The 24,492-nt window shown below is 35.9% G+C and overlaps 1 protein-coding gene across 3 annotated transcripts in view; it reads right to left on the reverse strand.

The window, feature by feature from the left end:
- CNTNAP5 (contactin associated protein family member 5) overlaps positions 1-24,492 on the reverse strand; it is a 792,545-nt gene that overhangs the window by 401,974 nt on the left and 366,079 nt on the right. For all 3 annotated transcript variants that reach the window (XM_041739874.1, XM_041739876.1, XM_041739875.1), the window contains exons 6-7: positions 18,189-18,373; positions 97-240 (exon numbers count right to left, since the gene is read on the reverse strand). In XM_041739874.1, coding sequence (XP_041595808.1) covers positions 97-240; positions 18,189-18,373 — 329 coding nt within the window. The remainder of the gene's footprint in view (positions 1-96; positions 241-18,188; positions 18,374-24,492) is intronic.

The raw sequence follows: 24,492 nt of genomic DNA on the forward strand, positions 1-24,492 counted from the left end.
TATAAACACATTATAAAGAGGTTCAGGAGATGGGATGGAAAAAAGACTTACTCCAACGTCTTAGAAACCACCATGCTGAGAAAGATGTTAACTTACCACAGTGTAGATCTGATGCTTTCGTCTCTTAGCCAGGTCAATTATGTTTACTCCATTGTAGTAAAGGTTTTCAATACATCCATGAAAGTTTTTCTTTAAAAAGGTCCCAGGTTTGCCTGGTACTGGAATTCCTCCAAAACTAAGCTTTATGAAGAGAAAAAAAAAAATCAACTCTTAGTTATAAGCCCTGAAGCAGTAGGAAAGGAAAGTGAGTGAATTTTAGTAGTTCCAATTGTATGTGTGAGCCAAGTGGCTCAAATAATTATAGATGCCACTTGATTGCACATTTAAAAGGATACTGATTAGTCCACATAAAAATAACTATAATTGCTCGCTTTTTAAGGGCTTATTTTACAAAACTATTTCACTTCCTTTCTGAACCTTTTTAATACTAAATAAAACAATAATTTATAGAAGGAGGGAAAAAAATAAAAGAAAATCAACAACTTTATATTTATCTCTTGTTTAAACATCTGGGAGAGTATGGCCAAATGAAAACCAAGGGACAAACATCATATACCTCTGTTCACCTACAGAAAAACCTAGTTTAAAGGTCTGCATTGGGGATCCCTGGGTGGCTCAGGAGTTTGGCGCCTGCCTTCGGCCCAGAGCGTGATCCTGGATTCCCAGGATCGAGTCCCATGTCGGGCTCCCTGCATGGAACCTGCTTCTCCTTCTGCCTGTGTCTTTGCCTCTCTCTCTCTCTCTCTCTCTGTCTCTCATGAATAAATAAAATCTTTAAAAAAAATAAAAAAAAAATAAAGGTCTGCATTGTTCTGAAAAAGCCTATGTACATGATTATTTCCAAATTATTTTCTATAAAGGTGAAAGATAGGAACTAATCCAAATATCCCATCAATTTCTTAAAAGTAAATAATCAATAGTTAATGTGATGGAAACTTACTTAGTTGTCAATAATGGTGTTTATTAAATGTGATAAAATGGCAAATAAGCGTAATGTTGATTGAAAAATCAAGTTATAATTGGATATGATGTTAACAACAAAAAATTGTTTATACAGTATAGACTTGGAGGAAATACACTGAACTGTTCATCATGGTTGTCTTTGGGAAGAACATGAGATACTCATTTTTGTATTTTTTTTTACTACTGTTCTTTTACTGTAGTAAAATATTACAAATTACTTTTTTAATGTTAATACTATTTAAAGAACAAACTTGATTGGCTGTGAATATTCTTCCCATTATACAAGAGAGACGATAGTAAAAAAATAAAATAAAATAAAATAAAATAAACAAAATTCAGAAAAAAGCCGGGGGGATCTCTGGATGGCTGAGCGGTTTAGCACCTGCCTTCGGCCCAGGGCCTGATCCTGGAGTCTTGGGATCGAGTCCCGTGTCAAGCTCCCTACATGGAGCCTGCTTCTCCCTCTGCCTGTGTCTCTGCCTCTCTCTCTGTGTCTCTCTCATGAATTAATGAATAAAGTCTTTTTTAAAAAAGAGAGAGATGATAGTTTTTATAAACATGTTTATCACATGATTCAATGTGTAAGCCAGGTTTCTTCACTGCTTTGAAATATCACCTCCAGAAAGAAGTTAAGCCGTATTGATGCTGGGTGTTTCAGGAAGATGTGTTCTCCCAACCAGAATGCCTTTGTTCTATATGAATAGCTACTCATATACCCAGTGCTACTTCTAGATGTCTATTTTTTCTTCAAAAGTCCCATATTATCTTAGAAAAAATGTAATATGTGATTAGGATTATTAATCCTGCTGTCTAATTTTTACTTATCATTGCTTCATTCTATTCGAATTATTTTATATTTTTGCCTATTTTATCTTAAAGTGAAATTTCACAATTGTTTTACTTCAAATAGCTTGTTGGAATTTTGATTGAGAATTTGTCATTTCCCTAAAAGCATTTACTTGAAGAAGAACAATGAATATTTTTGAAGTATTTCATCTTTCTAAATAAGAACATAGTGTCTTTATCATTTTCAAATGTTTTTGGTAAGGCACATCACTTAAGGTTATCATTTTTTTTAATCTAGTTTACATACTCATCATTAAATTAAGTCCTGTGAATTCCATTCTTTCAAAGTTTGCCACCGTATGGAATGTTAAAAAAAAAAAAAAGAAAAGAAAAGAAAAAAATGAACTCATAAATATAGGCAACAGATTGGTGGCTCCCAGAGGCAGGGGTGGGGGTGGAGGAACTCAAAAGGTACAAACTTCCAGTCATGAAATAAATAAATTGTACAATGTAAGGTAGCATGGTGACTAGAGTTAATAATACTGTATTATATGTTTCAAAGTTGCTAAGAGAGTAGCTCTTAAAAGTTCTCATCATAAAAAAATAAATTTGTAACGATGTGTGGTGATGGATGTTAACAAGACTTATAGTGGTGATCATGTCACAATATATACACATATTGAATCAGTATGTTGTACACCTGAAAGTAATATATGTCGAATACAGTTCAAAAACTTCCATTGTAAATGAATTGTTTTTATTAACTAAGCATTGTCATATAAATTACATGACTATATTACTATTTTCTCTAGATAGATAGAACAATATTTATTTATATTAAATAATATATATTTACATTAAATTTTATATTAAATAATATGTGTTTTAGCTGATTTTACTAAACTTTTAAAGGAAATCATCATAAAACATATTTAAAACACTTTACCCTCTTCCAAGCCAATGTTTATATATATTTTTTCTTATTCCATTGTCTTTGTAAAAACTGTAAAAACTTTCTAAAATCTGTCCAAAATTCTTTAAAGATTTATTTATTTATTTGAGAGAGAGCAAGAGTAAAAGAGAGAGTGTGCATGCACAAAGGCACAGAAGGGCAGAGGGAGAAGGGAGAGAAACTTAAGCCAAATTCTCATGCAGCACCAAACTCAAGTCAGGACTCAATCTTATGACCCTGAAATCAGGGTACTGAGATCACAATCTGAGCTGAAACCAAAAGTCAGACACTCAATAGACTGTGCCACCCAGGTGCCCCTGTCCAAAACATTTTAAACAAAATAAAATTTTGCAAAAAAAGTGTTTTTATATATTTCCTGAGTACATATAATACTGATTCTGACTCCATATCACATTAAAGAGATATCCTTCTACTATTTAACACAAAAATTATTTATTTGCTTGTTTATTTAAACTGAGAAATGAATGCTGTTTTATTATCCACTGGCTTTTCAGAAATCCCTATGAAATAAGAATACAGGGTATTTTGTTTAAACTCCTAATGAGTGGGACGTTTGGATGGCTCAGTGGTTGAGCATCTGCCTTTGGCTCAGGGCGTGATCCTGGAGTCCCGGAATTGAGTCCCACATGGGGCTCTCTGCATGGAACCTGCTTCTTCTCCCTCTTCCTGTGTCTCTGTGTCTCTCATGAATAAGTAAATAAAATAAAATAAAAAAAAAAACAACTCCTGATAGGTTTAGTTATATTCATGGGTCATAAATTAATAGATTCTCTTTGATTAAACCATACATGTGCTCCTTTTGCCCTAAAATACATGTGCTCATATTTTAAATAGTAAATGAATTTGAGCTCTTATTTTCTTCTTTTGTCAAGTGTTTAGATCAAATCTAGATTTATCTCTGAGAAAAACTATGGGAGTTTTATCTTTGATTTTTTTTTAAAGATTTTATTTATTTACTTGATACAGAGGAAGAGGGAGAAGCAGACTTCCCACTGAGCATTGAGTCCAAAGTGGGGCTTGATCCCAGGACTCCAAGATCATGACCTGAGTTGAAAGCAGACGCTTAACCAACTGAGCCAACTAGGTGCCCCTTATCTTTGATTCTATCTAAGGATGACTTAAAAATCTTGGGAAATACTCAAGAAAATTTTAAAAACACCAACAAGTTTATTTAGCTGAGAAATATTTTGTAAAATTTTTCATTGGTAACTTGTATAAAATTTTCCTTGTTGATCAGTTGCAAGATTCAAATATTTTCAATTTGATTCTGTTATATTGAAAAAAAAGAGATCCATTTCTGTTTTCTAGATTGTTTTCATAAAACAAATTTATAATGTAAAACTAAATATAATTTCTGTTATTTTTACTAATTCTTTTTGTAAATACAATTTTTTGGAGAGATTTGTGTTCACAGCAAAATTGAGGGGAAGGTACAGAGGTTTCCCATACACCCTCTGACCTCACACATGCATTATCAACATCCTTCACCAGAACAGTACATTTGTTTCAATTGGTGAACCTATACAGACACATTATAATCACCCAAAACCCATAGTTTACATTACAGTTCACCTTGGTGTTATGCATTTTTGGGGTTTGGACAAATGTATAATGCCATGTATCTATAATTATTGTATCATATAAAATAGTCTCACTGCACAAAAAAACCTCTGAGCTCTGTCAATTCATCCCCCACCCCCCATGCTCCCCAGTTGTAAGCCCTGGCAACCATTAATCTTTTTCCTCTCTCGGTAGATTTTCCGTTTCCAAAATGTCATACTGTTGGAATCATATAGTATGTAGCCTTTCCAGATTGGCTTCTTCCACTTAGTAATATGATTTTAAAGTTTTCCCATGCCTTTTCATGGCTTGATGGCTCATTTCTCTTTAGTGTTGAATATATTCCATCTGGATATACCGTAGTTTATTTGTTCATTCATTTACTAAAGGACATCACGGTTACCTCCAAGTTTTGGCAACCAGGAATAAAGTTACTGTGAATATCCATGTGCAGGTTTTTGTGTGGACATAAGTTCTTAATCATTTTTGTAATTTTAAATATATAATGATATATTCCTCAATTTGTAAAAATGTTTTTAATGCTCTACTTCCCTCACTTGTGATTTAGGAAAATAGAAGTCACAGATAAATACATGAAAAAGAGAGAAAGAACAAAGAACACTGTCTTTTATATGGCAAAAATTAGTGTTTGAAAGATTTGGGGTAGGTTGTTTGTTTGTTTGTCTTAGAAGCCAAGTAGTATAGAGAATACTAGGTACTGCAAAATTGTAACTTTCTGTCACATTAAGGGCAGCAAAAGCTATTTCTAGTCCGAGTGGTGGACTTTTGGAGAAATTTGGTGGAGACAAAAATATAGTTAGTAGTGTAGGCCCTGTTCTTTGATTTTTGGCAAATCTGAAACCTGCTGAGGTTTGGGGGGATGTTCATATCGATTACAAGACAGATTTTGGAAGGCACAGTTATTCCTCCCCTCATTCCCCAAATAGTGATGGCTACAGTTTACTAGAGATGTCACACGTTCAGCAGGATCCCAGGACAAAACTTGGCCAGAAGGGAGACAGAGTATCAAAAGCTGAGGGAAATGACAATGCAGAAAGGCCTGAGTGCTCTTCACAGTAACGTGGTCACTCTAGTATAGTGGAAGGTAGACTGCTGAGGGTCTTCTAGCCTGTGAGAGCAGGAATATGGAAGGACTGAGATGGTAGCTGGATCTGCAGGTCTGAGAGAGTCCAAGTGACCAGACCTCAAAGCATGAGCCCAAACAAGTACCATGGACAGCAGCCACCAGAGCTGACACTTTATCCCCAAGCCTCCTGTAATGCAGGATAATACACAAGCCCCCCAGCCAGTGATCTGTCCAGGGAAAAGGAAAGAAGGGGAAAGAAGAAACATCGGTACAATCCCAATATTTACACAGTGCACTAAGTTTTAAACAGGCATTAACTAGCTACCGTTCATTATCAAGGTTAGATTTTTCTGCCATCAGAAGTCAGATTCAGGTGGGAAGAAGGAACAAAAATTATGTTTCTGCACATTTGAGTGAAAGTGTCACATTTTTGACATAGTTTATATTTTCAAAATTTTTAAGAAGCTAAGGATTTGAAGTTATAATTATATTCTTGAATTATAGTTTGTTATCAGATATATTAGAATGGAAAAATTCGCCTCGTATATTGATTTCTTTCCTACACATGTAGTACCGACTTTTTCTCAATACTTCATAAACACTCGTAGGTTGTACTTGGTATATATTTATTAATTTTACATTAATAATTATATTCCTTAGATCATTTACATTCCATCAAAATTGTGAGAATAAAAATTAAAATATTATTCTAGGGATCCCTGGGTGGCGCAGCGGTTCGGCGCCTGCCTTTGGCCCAGGGCGTGATCCTGGAGACCCGGGATCGAATCCCACGTCGGGCTCCCGGTGCATGGAGCCTGCTTCTCCCTCTGCCTCTCTCTCTCTCTCTCTCTCTCTCTCTCTCTGCAACTATCATAAATAAATAACAATAATAAAAAAATTAAAAAAAAAAAAAAGAAAAAAAAAATATTGTTCTAATCTATGTTTCTGTCCATCAAGCCATTCACACTAAATCCATTCTTCTGCATGACCTGGGATAGCCAACTTATTTTAGCTATTATTTGCAAAAATTGAATATTGATTATTCCCAAGCCATTCTGCTTAGTTGAGCTGGCATCTGACTGACTGTCTCCCAGGTTTGCAACACTGGCTTTTCTCCTTTAATTCTGACTATTAGTTCATTCTTTGGCAGCCTAACTGGAAACCAGTGACCAATTCCTTGAGCTTGGCCCCTGGGTCTCCACATCCTGAAATGCCACACAGGCATGGTAGTGTTAACTGATATCTAACTGGTAGGAATGGGCAGTTTTATTTGTTTTTTTTTTTTTTGTATTTGATTGATCTTTTACTTGATATATACTTCTGCCCAATATAGATGTTTTTAATTAAAGAGCACAATGATTATTATTTTATGATGGCCTTTATCTTCTGATCTTAATTTTTACTTTCAGTGATATTATTTTTTCCAATTCTGTTTGATTCTATAAATTTAGTTGGTGTATCTTTGTCCCAGATCCAAATTTTTATTAAAAATTTAATTTTTTATTGTTTCTGCAAAAGTGTGTTTCTTGTAAATCACGCATGTGTCTGGTGTTCGTTTATTAAAACAGTATGACACTACTTACCACCTGAGGAAATTTAGATAATTTTTAAGTTTATTGTGTAATGTTTACTGTTTTTGAAGCTCACCTGGAGGACAGTTGCTGTGATTCTCTAGCTTCTCAAACTATGGATTACTTTCTATGAAGCACAGATTGCTATATTTTTCCTTCAACCCCAATTTATTCTGAATTTTGTTTACTTAAACTATTATTGTTACTATTAATCAGCCCCCCCACATTTTTTCCACTTTGTAATTCCCTTTTAAGATATTGTATTATGTAGCAATTTGTTACAAAATTGCATAAATTTATAAATTATATTAGCATTCACCTTCTCCCTTTCCACAGCCATGTGTTTAAAAGCAATGTTTCTGGAACTTCCCTGACTGGATTCAAATCCAGATCTGCTTTGCACTTTCTGTGGGACCTTGGGAAAAATACCTAACTTCGATGGGATTCATGTTCCTCATATACAAGATGAGGATAATGACAATACTTATGTCAGTTTATATGACAATTGTTTATAAATTGAGCTTGACTGGGTAACGTGAGACCAAAAAACTTTCTTACACCCAAAGAATTGAGAATGGACCATGGCACACAGTACTTGCTGTTAGTAAGGTTGTCCACACTGTAGCAACTTCTCATTTAAGAAGTTCTTCCAAAATCTTATTTTGCAGCACTAAATCCAACAATTTCTGAATAAAAGCTATATGGATAATAATTCTTCTAATATTTTTCCAACTGAAGGTTGTGATATTACATATTGATATTTTATTCAATAGCCATTCTATTGAGTGCCTTTTCTTTGTTTTGAATTAATAAGCAGACAGACTTTCTCCCAAGGTCCTGTAGAAGCCTACTTCTGGTTTTCAGATTATCAGAACATGGAGTTATACGGCTGTGTGTGAAATTCTGTATCCCTTGTTCCACACGTAGGGGAATAGCTTCTCAGGTTCATGTTCTGCATTTTTTTAAATTCAGTCATCATTCTAAAAAAAAAATATTGTTTTTGATTTGTTTGGTTTGTTTGTTTTATTTCCTGAATTTCTATCCTATTTTTTCAGTAACTTCAATTGTCTCTGTTGCATAAACTATTATTCTTATTGCCTGCCATATCATTTTTTTGTTGACAATTACCCATGTATTTCCTTCAAACTTTAATGAGTCTTGTTGAATTAATCTTTGCTTTCAAGACAAACATGGCTGCAATCCTTGAACCTCTTCATTCATTAATTTCATTGTCTAGGATTCTAATGATACAACACTGCCCTTCCATTCCGACTCCAGCATATTTCACCATGGGGCAAATATTGATGATATTGAACAGAGATTATATTTCAGAGTACATCATCTGTATGATGTTGCTCAAGGGCCTTCAGGATATGTGTCACAGAGCTGGAAACCCAGCTTCTATTAGCTCATGGGCTCATATGACATTGCATAGTTATTGCAGTATAAGGGAGCCAGATGCTCTGAACCAGTTGTTTCCAAATAGTCTTTAATAAACTCACGTTTTTTCTTAAATCTTTGTTCAATTGACACTATCTCAATTATGTCTACCCTGATCAGTACATCCAATATTGCAACCTGTTTCCCTTCTTTTTTAACGTGATTTTTTTGTTTTAATTTTAATTTTTTATAGAAAGAGAGAGAGCATGTATGCAGGCCACGGTGGGAGACAGAGAGGGAGGGAGAGACAGTATCTCAAGCAGGCTCCCCTCTCAGCATAGAGCCCAACTTGGGGTTCAGTCTCACAACCACAAGATTATGACCTGAGCCCAAATCAAGAGTCAGATGCCTAACTGACTGAACCGCACACGAGCCTCTTCCTTCATCTTTGAACATCCAATCCATTACCTATATATGTATTTGTTTTCTTCTTTCCATTACATGTGTAATTTACTTGTTATATTTACTGCTTATGGTTTGTCTCTCCTATTAAAATGCAAGCGCCACGAGGGTAGGCATCTTTGTTCTTTTCCCTGACACATTCCAATTATTCAAGAACTTAAAACAATGCCTGATATATAATAGATGCAGAATAAATGTTTGTTAAATGTTTTGAAATATCTCTCTAAAATGTTTCTGAAGGACAAAGGCAGTATCTTATTCACTTTTTAATATTTAATGCAAGAGGTATGATTCAAATATAATAAATCCAACAAATATTTGTTGAATTGCTTAAAAAAAGAACACTAGCAATTTACTTCTAAAGTTGCTTTTGCCTTATTGTCCTTTTGTTTTGGTCAATTCAGCTGCTTTCTTTGCTTACTTTTCTTGTTTGTTTGTTCTTGGCAAATTGCATGGTGTGCCTTTCACTGATCTTAGTAGTCAACAAAACCAGGTGTTACACTGTAAAGTTTCACTCACAGTCTCAGTGCCTTAGGTACATAGTCCATCTGGTAACCTGATGGACTTGCTGGTGTCACAGGTGGGCTCCAACTAGATGACTCCCAGAAGAAAGTCTGCTTTGATGTTAAATGTATGAGGTCCCAGAATCTGCTACTCTCTCTTCCTTTGATCTCATTCGCTCCTTTGTCTGGCATTTTCTTCTATCTTTTTCAATCTTTGATGTTACTTCCATGGCAATGAGTTCACTCCTCATTGGCTTTTTTTCTGGCCTTGTTTAAATTTGGGAGTCTTCCTGTTTAGAAGATTTCGTTTTCTGTCAGATTTGGATTTCAGATACTTTTGAAGTTTCTCATTTGTAAATATTTATCTCACTTTGGCTCTGATAATCCACTTTATAATAGAGGGTGTATGAAAATAGATTCAAACAGATGTCTTCTTTTTCAGTCTTCAAAACTTGCTCTGGCTTTGTGTTTGTTGAGCCATGTGTAGAGTTCATGATATTTATGGAAGAGAAGCACATCACTGACCTTTGGAATATTCTCAAAGGTTGATGAGTTTCTCCCATTTCAAATGACACCATAAATCCCAATTTTCCCATGAAATCTCTTGATTTTTAAATATTAGCTCAAATGCAAATGTGAAAAATACCAAATAGGCCATGTGAGATAACAGCAGTCCAAATCTTTCCTAGGGCCACTATTTATGGCTCCTGCTCTACTATTTGACTTGATCAATGACTCAGTTTGTAAATTCATTGGAATGTCTGATCTCTTTTTAACTTTAAAAGGCATATGGTGCATATAATGTCTTATTTTTGTTCCTACTTTAGGGTCACATCTCAGGGTCATGAGATCAAGCCCCATGTTGGGCTCCACACTCAGTGTGGAGCCTGCTTGAGATTCTCTCTCTTCTTCTCCCTCTGCCCCTTCCCCATTGCTCTCTTTATCTCTTTCTCTCTAAAACAATAAATATAAAAAATATTTTAAGAGAAGAAAAGAAAATGATGGCACACAGAAATTTAGCAGCTTGACTAAGGCCTCAGTCAAGAGGTGGAGCTGTTGAAATTTCAAGTCCTTCCATCGAGAACTCCATCTTTTATCCACTTCATACACTGCTCCCACTCTTGCTTTTTCTATTACTGGTTCCATGGAGTTGGTCTCTCAGTGAATCAGGCTCTAGGCTAGGATCAACAGCTTGTCCTGATTTGCCTGAAACTTTCCCATTTTTAAAACTGAAAGTCTCATATATATATCCAGAACACCCTTAATTTTGGGCAAACTGTGTTATACACTATTTGGTGGGATTTCTGTAGTCTCTTTGATGGGAAGAAAAGAAGAGGTGATGTACTATTACTTAGCAGCAGAAACAACCAATGTTTTCTCAAAAACATAAATCGGTTCCTCATATTTTCTCTGCTGAGCAACACTAATGCTCTCAATCTACAAGTAGGTTTTGCATCAGGGGCTGGATTCTACCACTTTTTGTTGTTGTTGCAGTATTGTTAGCATTCTCATGGCCCAAATCTTGTCAAATGCTAGCCTATAGTCCCTGTCTTTAAATAGGTGTCTTTAATAAAAAAAAAAGATTTTATCTATTTATTTTTAGAGAGAAAGCAGGGGGAGGGGCAGAGGGAGATGAAGAGAGAGAATCTCAAGCAGATTCCACGCTGAGTGTGGAGCCCAACATGGGGCTTGATCTCATGACCCTGAGATCATGACATGAGTGGAAACCAAGAGTCAGATGCTTAACTGACTAAAACACTCAGGCACCCCTAAATGGTTATCTTTTTACAGACTCATGGACATCAGCGGCTGACACAGCCCAGTTGGTTCAACTCATTCTTCTAACTTGTTTCGACCTGATTGAACTTAGTTTTAGTTTAGGTTTTGGGACAATAGCTTAAATCATGTTTATTTTAGCATTCAAACAAGGAGCTCATAAGAAATCCTAACTGCAGTATTCCCCATACACCCAAGCAGTTGGGGCTTCTGTTGTGGAGCTGGCACCCAGAAAGGCCCCACTTTGACCGTCCTCCAGTTCAATTTTTCCTAATGGGGACTCAAGAGGAAACAACAATAGGAAGCTGCTACCACCCTTATAAACCATGATCTTCCTACACGGCACTTCAGAGCTTCTTGTCTAAATAATTCTGAAAGGGCTTTGAGGGCCTGAATAGCTGTCTCCCCATCTGCCCTCTTGAGAGTGAACCATGGACTGACAGGTCTGAGTAGTGGCTAGGGGACAGTTGTTTACACTATGGACAGGGCTTGAACATATGGGATGTGGCTGGGAAGGTACATTCATCAAAACAGGAGATTAGAACATATTTTATTCAACAGTTTGTTAGCTTATTTCTAACCCTTTAAATATTTAAACTTGTGGTATGTGGGTCTCCATTTGTACTCTTGCCTCAGGCTCTACACATATTCAACTGTGGCCTGGCTAATTCTATATTTTATTGATGGTTATAATAATTCAGCCCAAATTCAGCCAGCCTCAAGATGTCATTAGATAATTAAAATCTGGTACCACCTCCACCAATAGCAGCTGAAATAAAATAAGGAATTTTTTTAAGATTGATTGATTGATTGATTGATTGATGAGAGAGAGAGAGATGGGGGGGGGGCAGAGACACAGGCAGAGGGAGAAGCAGGCTCCATGCCCGGAGCCCCACGTGGGACTTGATCCTGGGATGCCAGGATTGCACTCTGGGCCAAAGGCAGGCGCTAAACTGCTGAGCCACCCAGGGATCCCCAAGAAGGAATTTTTTTCATTTGTTCTTTTAGCTCATGTTAATAAAAACAAAGATTTTTTTTTCCTTTTTGGTATAATGGTAATATTGAAATGCTCCCTCCATCATGTTCAACACAATTATTTTACTTTTAATTTACATTTAAGAGAAGTTTTTATATTCCAGTTTGCCATTACAAAACTTGGGAGAACACAAAATTAGCAAATCCACAAATCCTAACAATCTTAAATTTAAAAGCAGAAAGGAAAATGTTAGGGATGAATAGGGCTTCAAGTCCTGTATACATTCAGAGGCCAGAATAAGGACCAGAACCCATGCTTGTATCTTGGATTATTCCTACTTCAGAGAGAATTTCTGGTCAACAGAGGGATCTCCAGTAGAACACTGCACAGATCTGAGCTCAAATCTTGTTTTCATTACACAATAGCTATTGGGGAATGGGGATGGGGATGGTCATCAGTCTCTCTGGTCTTGGTTTTCTGTTTGTAATGTACAACATAATAATTTCCCTCACAAAGCTGCCTTAGAGGTAAAACAAAATCACAAAATACCAACAAAATAGCATTTCATATTTTTTCCTCCACTTTCTTCGTCTTTATTTCTGCTTTGCATCTACTCACTTTCTTTTTCTTTTTTATTTTCTTTCATTTATTTTTCTCCATGTAGGCCTTCTACTTTATCCTTGCAGCTGAGTTTCCAAAGAAAAAAGGATCAATAACAATTACACTGCCACATGATCTGGAAAACGGTTTCCTTAGTGATTTGTGGTTATTTTGATCACTAAATAAGTAGTTATATTGTCTGGCCAGTCCTTTAATCATGTCTGAATTCTAAGAGAAGTGTCCTTTAGGCAACGTCAAGTAAGGGTGATGGCAAGAGGTGGTCTTCAAGCATGATGGACCTATAAGGAACTTCTTATGGGAACCAAAGTTGGCCAATTGTTACCTTTCATAATTACAGAAAGAAACTTCCTTCATTTACTTAACATATATTTATGGGCTGTGCATTATGTACCAGACAGATTTCTTTTTATATATATATAGCAACAGATTTCTATAAAAATAAATAAAAGTAAAAAAGAAAATGTCAATCCTTATGATGAGCTTGAATTCTATGTCTAGGGTAAAGATGAAGAGATAGACAATTAAAAATAAGTAAATTCAATAACATTCTAAAGTGGTAAGTGTTTTTGAAAAACACTATCAATGAACATAAATCAGATGTAATTTTAGCAGGCAATATATGAAATATCTTTTAAGTCATATATTCTATTGCCTCAGTTTCTCCTAAAATACTTCTATATGTGGTTCAAAATTCAAAGTTTTTTTAAAAGTGGTCAGTAAAAAGTAAGGCTTCCTTCTTCATTGAATCCAGTATTTTATTATCTGCCTTCTCTGTCCCTTTAGTCACTTCCAGAGATTTCTATCTACATGCTGTCTGCTATCAAGTCCATGTTTTCTTTCTAATCTTAAACACAGATGCTCTTTATACTGCAGTGCACATTGTTTTTCTTTCCTTTTAAAAATTTACACATAAATTTTTAATAAATATCAGAATATATAGGGCTGCCTCCTTCTTTCTAATGGCTGCATAATACTTCTGTGTGGTTTTGTCAAGCACACACAACAAACAAGGTGAGCCCAAGGCCAAGATCTGACTGAACCACTTATAAGGATAAAGGAGTCACTTACAGATTCAGATTGTTTGTGACTTACAGAGTCAAAAAGGGCAAGAGTAGCCAAACATTGCTGCCCACCATTGTCCCTGTCCTATGCACCAAAAAATGATCCAAATAAAAAGGGGTCAGATGACCACAATGTAGGGAGTTCCCTTTTGCTATAGGCCTTATCTAGTTATTTCAACCACTAAATAAGCACTTGTATAATGTCTGTCCAGTCCTTTAATCATGTCAGAGTTCTAAGAGAAGCATCCTTTAGCTAAGCAATTCTTGATGACACAACTCTATTCTGAGAGTGCAGGGCAGAATGTCTCATGCCTTATCAGAACCTAGGAAGCAACAAGAAACTGTGTCATGACCACTTCCCCCGGGGGAGGTGCAGTGAGGGGGAAACAGCCTTGAAGCTGCTAATCACAGGCCTCCATCTTCTGGTGTTCCAGGAAGATCATAAGGCATCCTGCCAAGACTCAGATCAGCTAGTGTGCAAAGCTCTGGTTGTGTGGACCACGTAGATAGTGTGAGGTCCCTAGGGCACCCTGGCAGAGCTGTTTCCCTATGGAGCTTAGCATAATTCTTAATTAGCCCCCTTTTGAAAGACTTTTGGGGAATTCCCAATCTTTTATTATTCCTAAAATACACATATTTACTTATAACTATAGGATAAACTGCTAGAAACAGATTGTGGGGTTGAAGACCATGTGCTTACAATTTTGACGACAATGACCTTTCTTTGATATAATATTAATTACCATCCCACTAACAATAGATGAAATAGCTCCGGTTTCTCCCATACCCATGTCAACATTATAATGTTTTTAGTCTTTGTAATCTAATTGAAAAATATCATTGTAACATGAATTTGCATTCCTTTTCTTAATGAGTGCAGTTGAACATCTTTTCATATATTTGAGAGCAGTTTGTACTTTTTACATATTCATGTTCTTTAATTCTCCTTTAGCTTTTAAGAATTCTTTGTAGGAGTTTTTAATTATTAATTAAATTTTGAAGTACTTTTCTAAGTTATTGGGGGAGTAATGTCATTATATATGTCTTTTTAGAAAAGTCACATAGAATTTTTAAAAAATTTTATGTGAGGGGATCCCTGGGTGGCTCAGTGGTTTAGCACCTGCCTTTGGCCCAGGGTGTGATCCTGGAGTCCCGGGATGAGTCCCACGTCAGCCTCCCTGCATGGAACCTGCTTCTCCCTCTGCCTGTGTCTCTGCCTCTCTCTCTCTCTCTCTCTCTCTAGGTCTACCATGATAAATAATAAATAATAAATAAATAAAATATTTTAAAAAATTATGTGGAAACAATTTTATGTGGATATTTGTCATACATATTATTTCCAGGTTTCTGAAATTTATGTCAGATGTAGAAGAACCATCCACAATCCTTGGTTAAAAAATACTATCTCATATTTTCTTTAAAATTCTGATAAAACTTATATTTGAAGATATATGTATACATATATGTTTTTAAGTGCTTACAGGGATAAATCTAATATAGTTTTATTTAACTAAGTATTCTTATTAAAATATTTTTTATTTTGTAAAATGATTTTTCAGTATTTATGACATGGTATTATGCAAATCAATATTTTTAGAAATGTTTTAATAGTTTTGGTGCTTATAAAATGGCTATGTGAACAGGATCATGGAGCACTTTTGATAGGGAAATCATTATTGGATTATAAGAATCTCAGAGAAATGGGCCCTTTATAAGAACCTAAAAATATCTCTTTTTTAAATCCTTCTGCTCAAGACTGGAAGTGAAGTGGATTGCTATAGTCTTTCTCACATGCTTTTGGAGAAAATCATATTGGCTGAGTGATGTGAGCTAGGATCACATTCCAAAGAGAAGCAAAGGATCTACATTCTTTCTGTATTTTTTTTTTTTGACAGAAATTTCCTAGCCCTAGGTGGGAGGAGAAACAAACAACTTAATACATCTTACTGTGACAAAAGTCCTCAGGGGGCTCCATAGAAAAGCATGAGGTCATTGATGGATATCCTTAAGGTAGTCTAAGATGGGGGGATGAAGATTACCATATTTTCTTGCCAATTATTGGCTCATAATGCTAAAATTTTAAGAGGGACATAGATTTTCATAATATAATTAACCTTGGTATTAAATTTGAAAGAGCATAGCTTTGGAGCAGCAGGGTGTGCTCTGACAATGGGTCATAAGAACCCAAGAACCTGTTTTTGGTTATCCTGCTAGTTGATGGTATCTGGAGCTCATATGGGCACATATGGCCCCATGGCAGAAATCAAATCAAGAATTTAGATTCTCATTAACAGACAACATTGTTACAAAATAAACTTTAGAATTAGATATTTTATTTATCCTGCCAATAAGGTGCTAACATTGCTTCTGAGTAACTGAAGTTAAGAGTTTTCATTTTCCAGGTTTATATAACTCCAGTTAGTAGTAAAGTGGCAGTTAGAACGTAAGACTCCTATTCTACTGCTCTTTCTTTTCCACATAGCCTTTAAGATGAATCTGCAAAGATTGGAGAGCTCCAGTTGTTCCAGAGACTTCTCCCAACACACAACTCTCATATTCTAGTACAGTCGACATCTAATGTCACCATTAGAGTCAGTCTGTCTTCTTATATGGTCATTGGAGCAACGTGGCTATGCAGTCTGGCAGGGGCTTGAATTCTCTGAAGCAGAGTTTACGTCAAAGGAATACTCCAAGATGTTTCTTTCCCAGGAGATACTTTTTATAAGACAACATGAAATTCAGGCATTTCCTGAAAAAATCTTTCCAATTTCATAAATTGAGTGACATCACTGGATTTCATTTCCCTCAAATGCTGACATTCACTTTAATGCCACACAACTGTGATCTTATAAACATTCTCCACACAAGAGAGACAGGTAGCATAGGCTTAAAAATAAATGTTAAATCAGGCAACTGGGAGAATTTTAGAACCATCTTTTAGGTGGGTAGAATTAAAGTATTTGGGGAAATGGTAAGATGTACAGATGATTTTGTGTTTTCTATTGTCCTCAAGTTCATAAAAGATATCTCTTTCAATATCTGTGTATTCCTTATTTTTTATTTTTTCAATCACTTAAAGTTGATAAAAGAAGATGATTGATATTTATAAATTTCCAGTTTTCAACAACTCAAAAAAAATCTACCCAATATCCTTCTGAGTCAGAGTAACAAATTCTTTTCTGAAGTTAATGAATGGTGTTTCTTTTCAACAGTACACCAAGCTGAAGTTAGGATCAAAAGAGTAAATCTTTCTTATAGCTCATGATGGTGATTGAAGAAAGGTAAGTCAAACCCCAATTTTTCAATTATTCATCTCCACCTCCCCTGTTCTAGTATGCACCCCACTGGTGAATGGATTTGTTGCCTAACAGTTTCCCATTATCTGTCCAGCAATCCCCTGCCTCTACCTCCCCACAGGTCTCAACCACATAGTAACTGCTCTAAAATAGTTCTCTTCAAAGGTAGGGTGTCACCCGGAGAATTTCTAAAACAAATTTTTGAGAGTTCTGATTCAGTAGGTCTGGGTGGGACCTGAGTATTTTCATTTTTAACAAATCCACAAGGGAAGCTAATTGGGCTGACTCCTGAAACAGACATTCAGAATTACTGGCCTAAAACATAAAACTGGCCTTACCACAATCCTGCAAAAAGTCCTGTAAGCTTCCCCAAATCATGGACCCTGGGTCTACCATCTCTGTATATCTATTGCCTAGAACAAAGTCTGATATGCAGCAGGGGCACACTTGTTGAACCGAACAACTAGCAAAGATGGATGACTTCTGGCTGCCAGTTTGCAGAACCTGTGCAATCTCCTTTGTGTTGCAGCCTCAGTGCATTTCACTGTGCTTCTTGTACAAGAAAGCAAGAAAGAACTAACCATTCATATTGTCAAATTTTGCATAGGAATGAAGGTTAAACCCAAGGGCCTATAGTATGGATTTTAGATTTTTTTGGATTTTATTTATCTCTCTTTTTATACTCAGAAATATTTGACATATAATATTAGTATAATTTCTGTATTTTCCAGCTAATTGAAATTTATTTTTGAAAAAGAACAACTAAAAAATAAAAAAAAGAACAACTGAGTGTCACTACTAGATTACACAGTGATACAGAAAGGTCATAAGCAGAAAACATTTTTAAAAGTTAAAAAAGGAGATGTCCTGATTTTAAAATGCACACAATTTGCTTACATCCCATTATTGATAAGGCATTTCCCCACCACACACACTGCTCAGATGCCCTCCTTGGACTATTCCAGAAGGCTGCCTGGACTTAAACAGAGATGAACACAGGTTAAGACCTGTTGTTAAGACTCCCCCATCTTCTCTCAATAGCTCTTTTGTTTCCTGATATTTTTACTGACACTGAGCAAGGGGCCTGGGGACCCACAGGGAGAGTCAACTCACCTCATAGTCGATGTCTAAGGCATCTGCTTCACCCTTGGTGCGAAAGTGCTGTGTGTGCTTGTCCACAGAGAAGTTCACCTGCTTGCCAACCCGCTCGATTAGGACTGAGTGCCAGTGCTGGTCGTCCAACAGACTGCCTAGGGTGACCGAGGGTGGGCTGCTGCTGAGGCGAGGCTTGCTGTCATCTGTGAAGGCAAAAGGAAGACAGGATGGCACCCGTGCCCAAGGACAGCCTTGAGGACTAGCACATTTTGCAAGCAAGGACAACTCTCTCTATACCAAAGGTAAAGAATTCTCTCTCTCCAGGACCAGGACTGTGTTGGGCTTGTAAAGCAATAACAAGCTTCGCCCACAGATTCCAGGACCAAATTCTAGGTCAGATGATGTACACATCCCCTTATGGATGTGAAAGGACGTGCTTTCAGAATGTGAACAATTAAGTAATAAAATATACCATATCCTAATGGCCACCAATAATATTGAAAACAAGGAGTATCACATTTAGAAATAATACACAGTTTTGTGTTTGAATGGCTCTTGAATAGAGGAAACAAATCTTGAGTTATGCTTTGGAGGAAGAGTGAATTCTGGATAAGTAAAGGAAGACAGTGGGCATCAAGTTACGTTGTTACCTTGCAAAGGCAAAGGTGAGGAAATAATCATTTTAGCCGTGATCTTCAAGTGCCTACCATATGAGTAGCACTTAAGTAAGAAGTTTATACACTATATCTTTAATCCTCTAAGGGAAGATTATTATCTAGATTTCATAAATAAGGAACCTGAGAACCAGTGGGAATCAGCACCCATGACCCAGTGGTGTAGCCGGCATTCAAACCCAGGTCCATTTAACTCTTTTTACTCTGTGCGGCATGGACCATATGCATTGATTCCGTCTAAACTGAACTTGGGGGGACACCTGGGTAGTTTAGTGGTTGAGTATCTGCCTTTGGCTCAGAGTGTGATGCTGGTCCAGGGATTGAGTCCTGCTTCGGGCTCCGTGCTAGAAGCCTGCTTCTCCCTCTGTCTTTGTCTCTGCCTCTCTCTGTGTGTGTCTTTCATGAATAAATAAATAAAACCTTAAAAAAATTAAAAAAATAAATAAACTGAGCTTGGGAGACACTCCTTAGGAGGCTGTGAGAGATTCAAATGTACCTTAGGAGGTACATTTTTTTTCTATCAAATTGAGCTGGGTTCCCCCTCCCCTCTGTCCCTCCTCCAATATTATGGAAGTTCCTGCCAATACCCTTTTATCGAAAAGATTACTGCATTTTTCCTACAGCAGAATAGCTCAGACTTAGCTAAATGAACAGTTAAATGCAATTAATTAAGACTTATGTATAAATTTACAGGTTTTAAAATGTTTTATTATTCAGTCCCCTTAGAAACTGAAAGCTAAATGTCTCCCTCCCGTCTCCTAAGACACATTTACCAGGACAGCTGCAACAGTCTGCTTGAACAGTGTGGCATTAAGGGGGCAGGAGCCACCATTTCCCCTGTAGGCTGTTCACTCCCACCTCCATTATGGCCCCATGGCACTGCTTCCTGTACTGAATAACACTTGGTTGCTTCAGATGGCGGGGGAGGGGTGAGCATCAAACTTATTGTAACTGAAAAATAATAGATGGTGCATTCATTGCTGACTTTATTTCATATTTTTTTTTCATTATTTCTTCCACAACTTTTACATTCTCTCAATTGGTCAAATTACGCCAATAATTAAAAGATACTTCTTCTTTTTCTTTCTCCCTCCTCCCTTCCCTCTCTCCATCTCTTCTTTTATTCTCTTCCCTCTTCTTTCCCTCCTTCCTTCCTTCTTTCTCCCTTCCCTTCCTCCTTCTCTTTCTTCTTTATTTCCTTCCTCAAAAAGGTACCGATACCTACCTGTGCTGGCCATAGTGGCAGGTGATAGGAGATAAAGGAGATACAGAGTTAAAGGCATACTCTCCTCTCTGAAAGTCATAATGTGGAGTCTCAATAAGTAAATTGATAAAAGGTATATTGGCGGCATACAATGTTTAGTACCAGGAGCTAAGCAAATGCAGGACAGGGAACTGTGAAGCTCCAATAGAGCAGTGACAGGTCTGAGATTTGGCTGGAAGATGGAGCACAATCACACAGCCAGAAGAAGCACTGACAAGGCTTGGAGGTGCAGGGAAACATGGTAGGGGAGTCCATGCAGCAGTGCCATAATCATGCCAGTCTGGCTTATATCATCTAGGACTAGTATGCTAGTATGTGCAAGGTAACCGTGTATTATATTTACCTTTAAGGAATGGGCATTGGTGAATTAATAAATCAGAGATTACTAACTCAAATTAACAATTAAAAAAGTTTATTAAGAACTCCAATCACACTGAGGATAAGAGGACAGAGTCTTTAACATTTTTTTTTATTGTGTGCTTACTCTTATATAAAAAAGATGATTCTGTCAGCTGTATGAGAAGGCAAGGCTGGGGCACCTGGGTGGCTCAGTGGTTGAGCATCTCCCTTTGGTTCAAGGCATGATCCCAGAGTCCCAGGATCAAGTCCCATATCTGGCTTCCTGCATGGAGTCTGCTTCTCCCTCTGCCTATGTCTCTTCTTCTCTCTCTGTATCTCTCATGAATAAATAAATAAAATCTTAAAAAAAAAAAAAGAAGGCAAGGCTGACAGTAACACTGGCAGTAATCTAGATGAGGGACCCAGGCCTTCGGTAAAGAAAGGGCAGAGGGACGGATTTCCAAGTGATAATAAGGATAATAATATCCTTACTTGGATATTGTCACTTGGATGTTGGAGGGAGAAGTGATAAAGGGAGACCCCCCTAAGGATGATCTCTAGGTTTCTTTCCTTGAGTAGGAGGGTGCAAATGGTACCAATCATGAGATACACACAACATAGAAACAAGAACACCCCTCCCTCTCTCTTTCACTCCACACGACACACACACACACACACTCACACCCTTAATCCATAAAATAAATTTGTCCAAGAGCTAATGAACTATTGAAAGAAACTTCGTGTGCCTTATGTCAGTTCTGGGTAATAAGGCAAGAGAAATTAATATTAGAGATTTCACTTTGATATGTGCTTCAATTTTCTTCTTAAAAGTGAAAAAGACATTTAACAAATTTATTTATTTTTTTAAATATTTATTTATTTATTCATGAGAGACACAGACTGAGAGAGAGGCAGAGACATAGGCAGAGGGAGAAACAGACTCCTTGCTGGGACCCTAATGTGGGACTCGATATTGGATCCTGGGATTATGACCTGAGCCAAATGCAGGTGTCCCAACAATTATTTCTTAACAATAAGCCAAAAGCATTAAGCATTTGAAAATGCAAATCCACTATAGGTCACAGAAGGAAGAAAAAAGAAAAGGACTCACATCCTTTCTCCCTATGTATTTATTCAAGGTCTTGCTTTTGGTGGATTTTAGTGACATCCTGAGTACTTTCAGAGAGCTAAAGTCAAATATTCAAATATTTTTCTATACTATTATTCCAGCTTCAAAAGATGAATTTAATTATAAAAGGGTCAAAGTGACTATATTTTTTATTTAACTTTTTGGATATAGTGATGAATCTTCCTCACATCCCTGCCTCCATATGCTAAACTTCCATAGGTAATCACTGTTACCAATGCCCCATTTCCCCTTCCAGAAAAAAAATTGAGGCATATGCAATCCACATATATGTTATATCTATACTTTATATACATACTTTTTATGTATACTTTTTACTAGTATGCAATCCACATATACTTTATACGTGCAAATTATAAATGCTTATATATGCATCATATGCAAATATATGGCAATATATGCAAGACTTTATATATATAAATATATGTATTCTTTATTTCTCCTCTTTTAATTTTTTACCCTAATGATGAAATACAATGCACATTTTTACGTACCTTTTCACATTCACTTAACCTATCCAGGAAATTTTCTTATATCAGTATTTAAAAATTGTATAGTTTTTTTAACAGCTTCAGAGTATTTATTGAATGATATATGTGATATATATTTTTTAGCCAGTTTATTACTGATAAATATTTAGGTTTCAATCTATTCTTGATACCTAATACTGCTGACATACCTTGCATGTAGGCATCATTTTGGATGTGTACAAGCCTTTCTGTAGGTAAGGAATGAGCGGTCAAAGGTGTTCACATTTGCAATTTTGACAGGCACTGCCAAATTGTCCTCTGTAAAAGTTGTGGCTATTCAAACTCCTACCAGCAATTTATGAGAACAGGCTTGTCAAAAAAATATGTTCAAGCCTTTGGAATTCTGTCTGTGTGATAGGCAAAAACAGTATATTTTTAATATACATTCCTCTTGAAAGGGATCAGTTTGAAAACCTTTTCATTTGTATTTCCTTTTTTATGATCTAACTCCTCATATTTCTTGCCTAGTTTTTCTTTCATTTTCTTGTCAATTTGTATTTAGCCCACTTTCTGTAACATGGATTATGCCAATATCTTTTTGCTGTTGTCTTTTGCTTTTGCTTTTTAAATTTTTTATTCTAATTTTTTATTATTCAGACATTCATGTGCTGAATAATAAGAAAATAAAATCATTTTCTTTTTTCATTTATGGCTTGTTTTATGGACTTGTGTTATAGTTTAACATGTCCTCCCTTTCTGAGATTGTTAAAGAATTATCCTATTTTCTTCCACTTCCTCTGGCAACCATCAGTGTTCTCTGTATTTACAAGTCTGATTCTGCTTTTTGTTTGTTTTCTATTCATTTGTTTTTTTAGATTTCACATATAAGTGGAATCATATGGTATTTGTCTTTCTCTGACTTATTTCACTTAGCATGATACTGTCTGGGTCTATCCATGTTGTCACAAATGGTGAGATCACATTCTTTTTATGGCTGAATAATAATTCTTTGTATATATACACCACGTCTTTACCCATTTATCTATTGATGGACATTTGGGTTGCTTCCATATCGTGGCTATTGTAAATAGTGCCACAGTAAACCTCATTTGGATTTAATCTGGTATGTGATATAAGAAAATGTTCTTATTTTATCTTTTTAAATGGCTAACTACATGTCCCAAGTCCATTGTTTTTAAATCCTTGTGTGATTTTCCTAAGTTAACCAGGTATATAACTGTCAAATGTAATAAGAAACACTACTAAATGGGATGATTTGATTTGTTGCATTGATCAGATCAAAGTTCCCTGGACATGTATATTGATATCTTTAAATCTTAAAACTTCAAAAAAATAAATAAATAAATCCTAAAACTTCAAATAGTACGTTTCCAAGTTGGCTGATGCCCCCATATTCTACTTCCATCCACTGCCACCATCATCATCACAATCTTCATGCCTCAGAACATCTGGACAGGAGGAAGCAGAGTCAGCATCTATAGCCCCATCCACATTCTCATCAAGGTTAAAATCGGCCTTCCTCTCCCACATCCTAACCTTGTTTTAGCAAGTTTTTTGTTCCATGCAATAATCCTACTCATAATTCTAAGACTTCAGAGGAATAAAAGTGTATATCTTCTTAAATAAAAGGCAGCTACTTCCCTCTACTGCATCTAATGAAAACTTGAGCCTTAATTAACACACTTATCTTCTCATGCAAAATAGGTTATGGAATTTTCATGAATATTTATAGCAATTTGATGACCTTCCCTCAAAAGTGAATTAATATTATTCCTTCTTTACACTGTTTACTTACTTAGCCAAATCTTTTTATTGCCTAAAAATTATGCAAAACAAAATCTCACCATTATTTTTGAAAAAAAAAAATCAGTAAGTATTGAGGAACTAAAAAATATTCATAACTTTTTATCTTGTAATCTACATTCTGGAAGTTTCTTCTAAGAAAACAAACTGAAATATGGTGATTTTTTCAAAATATCTAATAATTTAAAAATGGAAGCTGACGTCTAAACACTTGGAAAGAGAGAAAAAATAATAAGACTTTGAATAAACTTAAAATCACCAGATGGAATATTTTATAAGCATCTAAATGATACTTATAAAGTACTCACATCATTTCAAAATTATACTCAGTACTGTCATTTTTTGATAAAATTAAAAAGTAACATTTAATAAAATCAGGGTTTACACCTGCCTGATTTAAAATATATAAAATCAGGATAGAAAAGAACATATAAAGACTAAATCACAAATTTGGGAAAGAAACAGATAAGCACAATGAGAGAACAAACCAAAGAATGCATTTACTAAATTATTAACAGAAGCTTTGATTTTCTTTTTTCTCTTCTGTTTTCTCTGTATTTGTAGTGGACATAACTATCTTTGATAATGGGAAAAATAAGTAAGC

Source organism: Vulpes lagopus, chromosome 24, assembly GCF_018345385.1.
Source record: "Vulpes lagopus strain Blue_001 chromosome 24, ASM1834538v1, whole genome shotgun sequence".
Lineage (NCBI taxonomy): Eukaryota > Metazoa > Chordata > Mammalia > Carnivora > Canidae > Vulpes > Vulpes lagopus.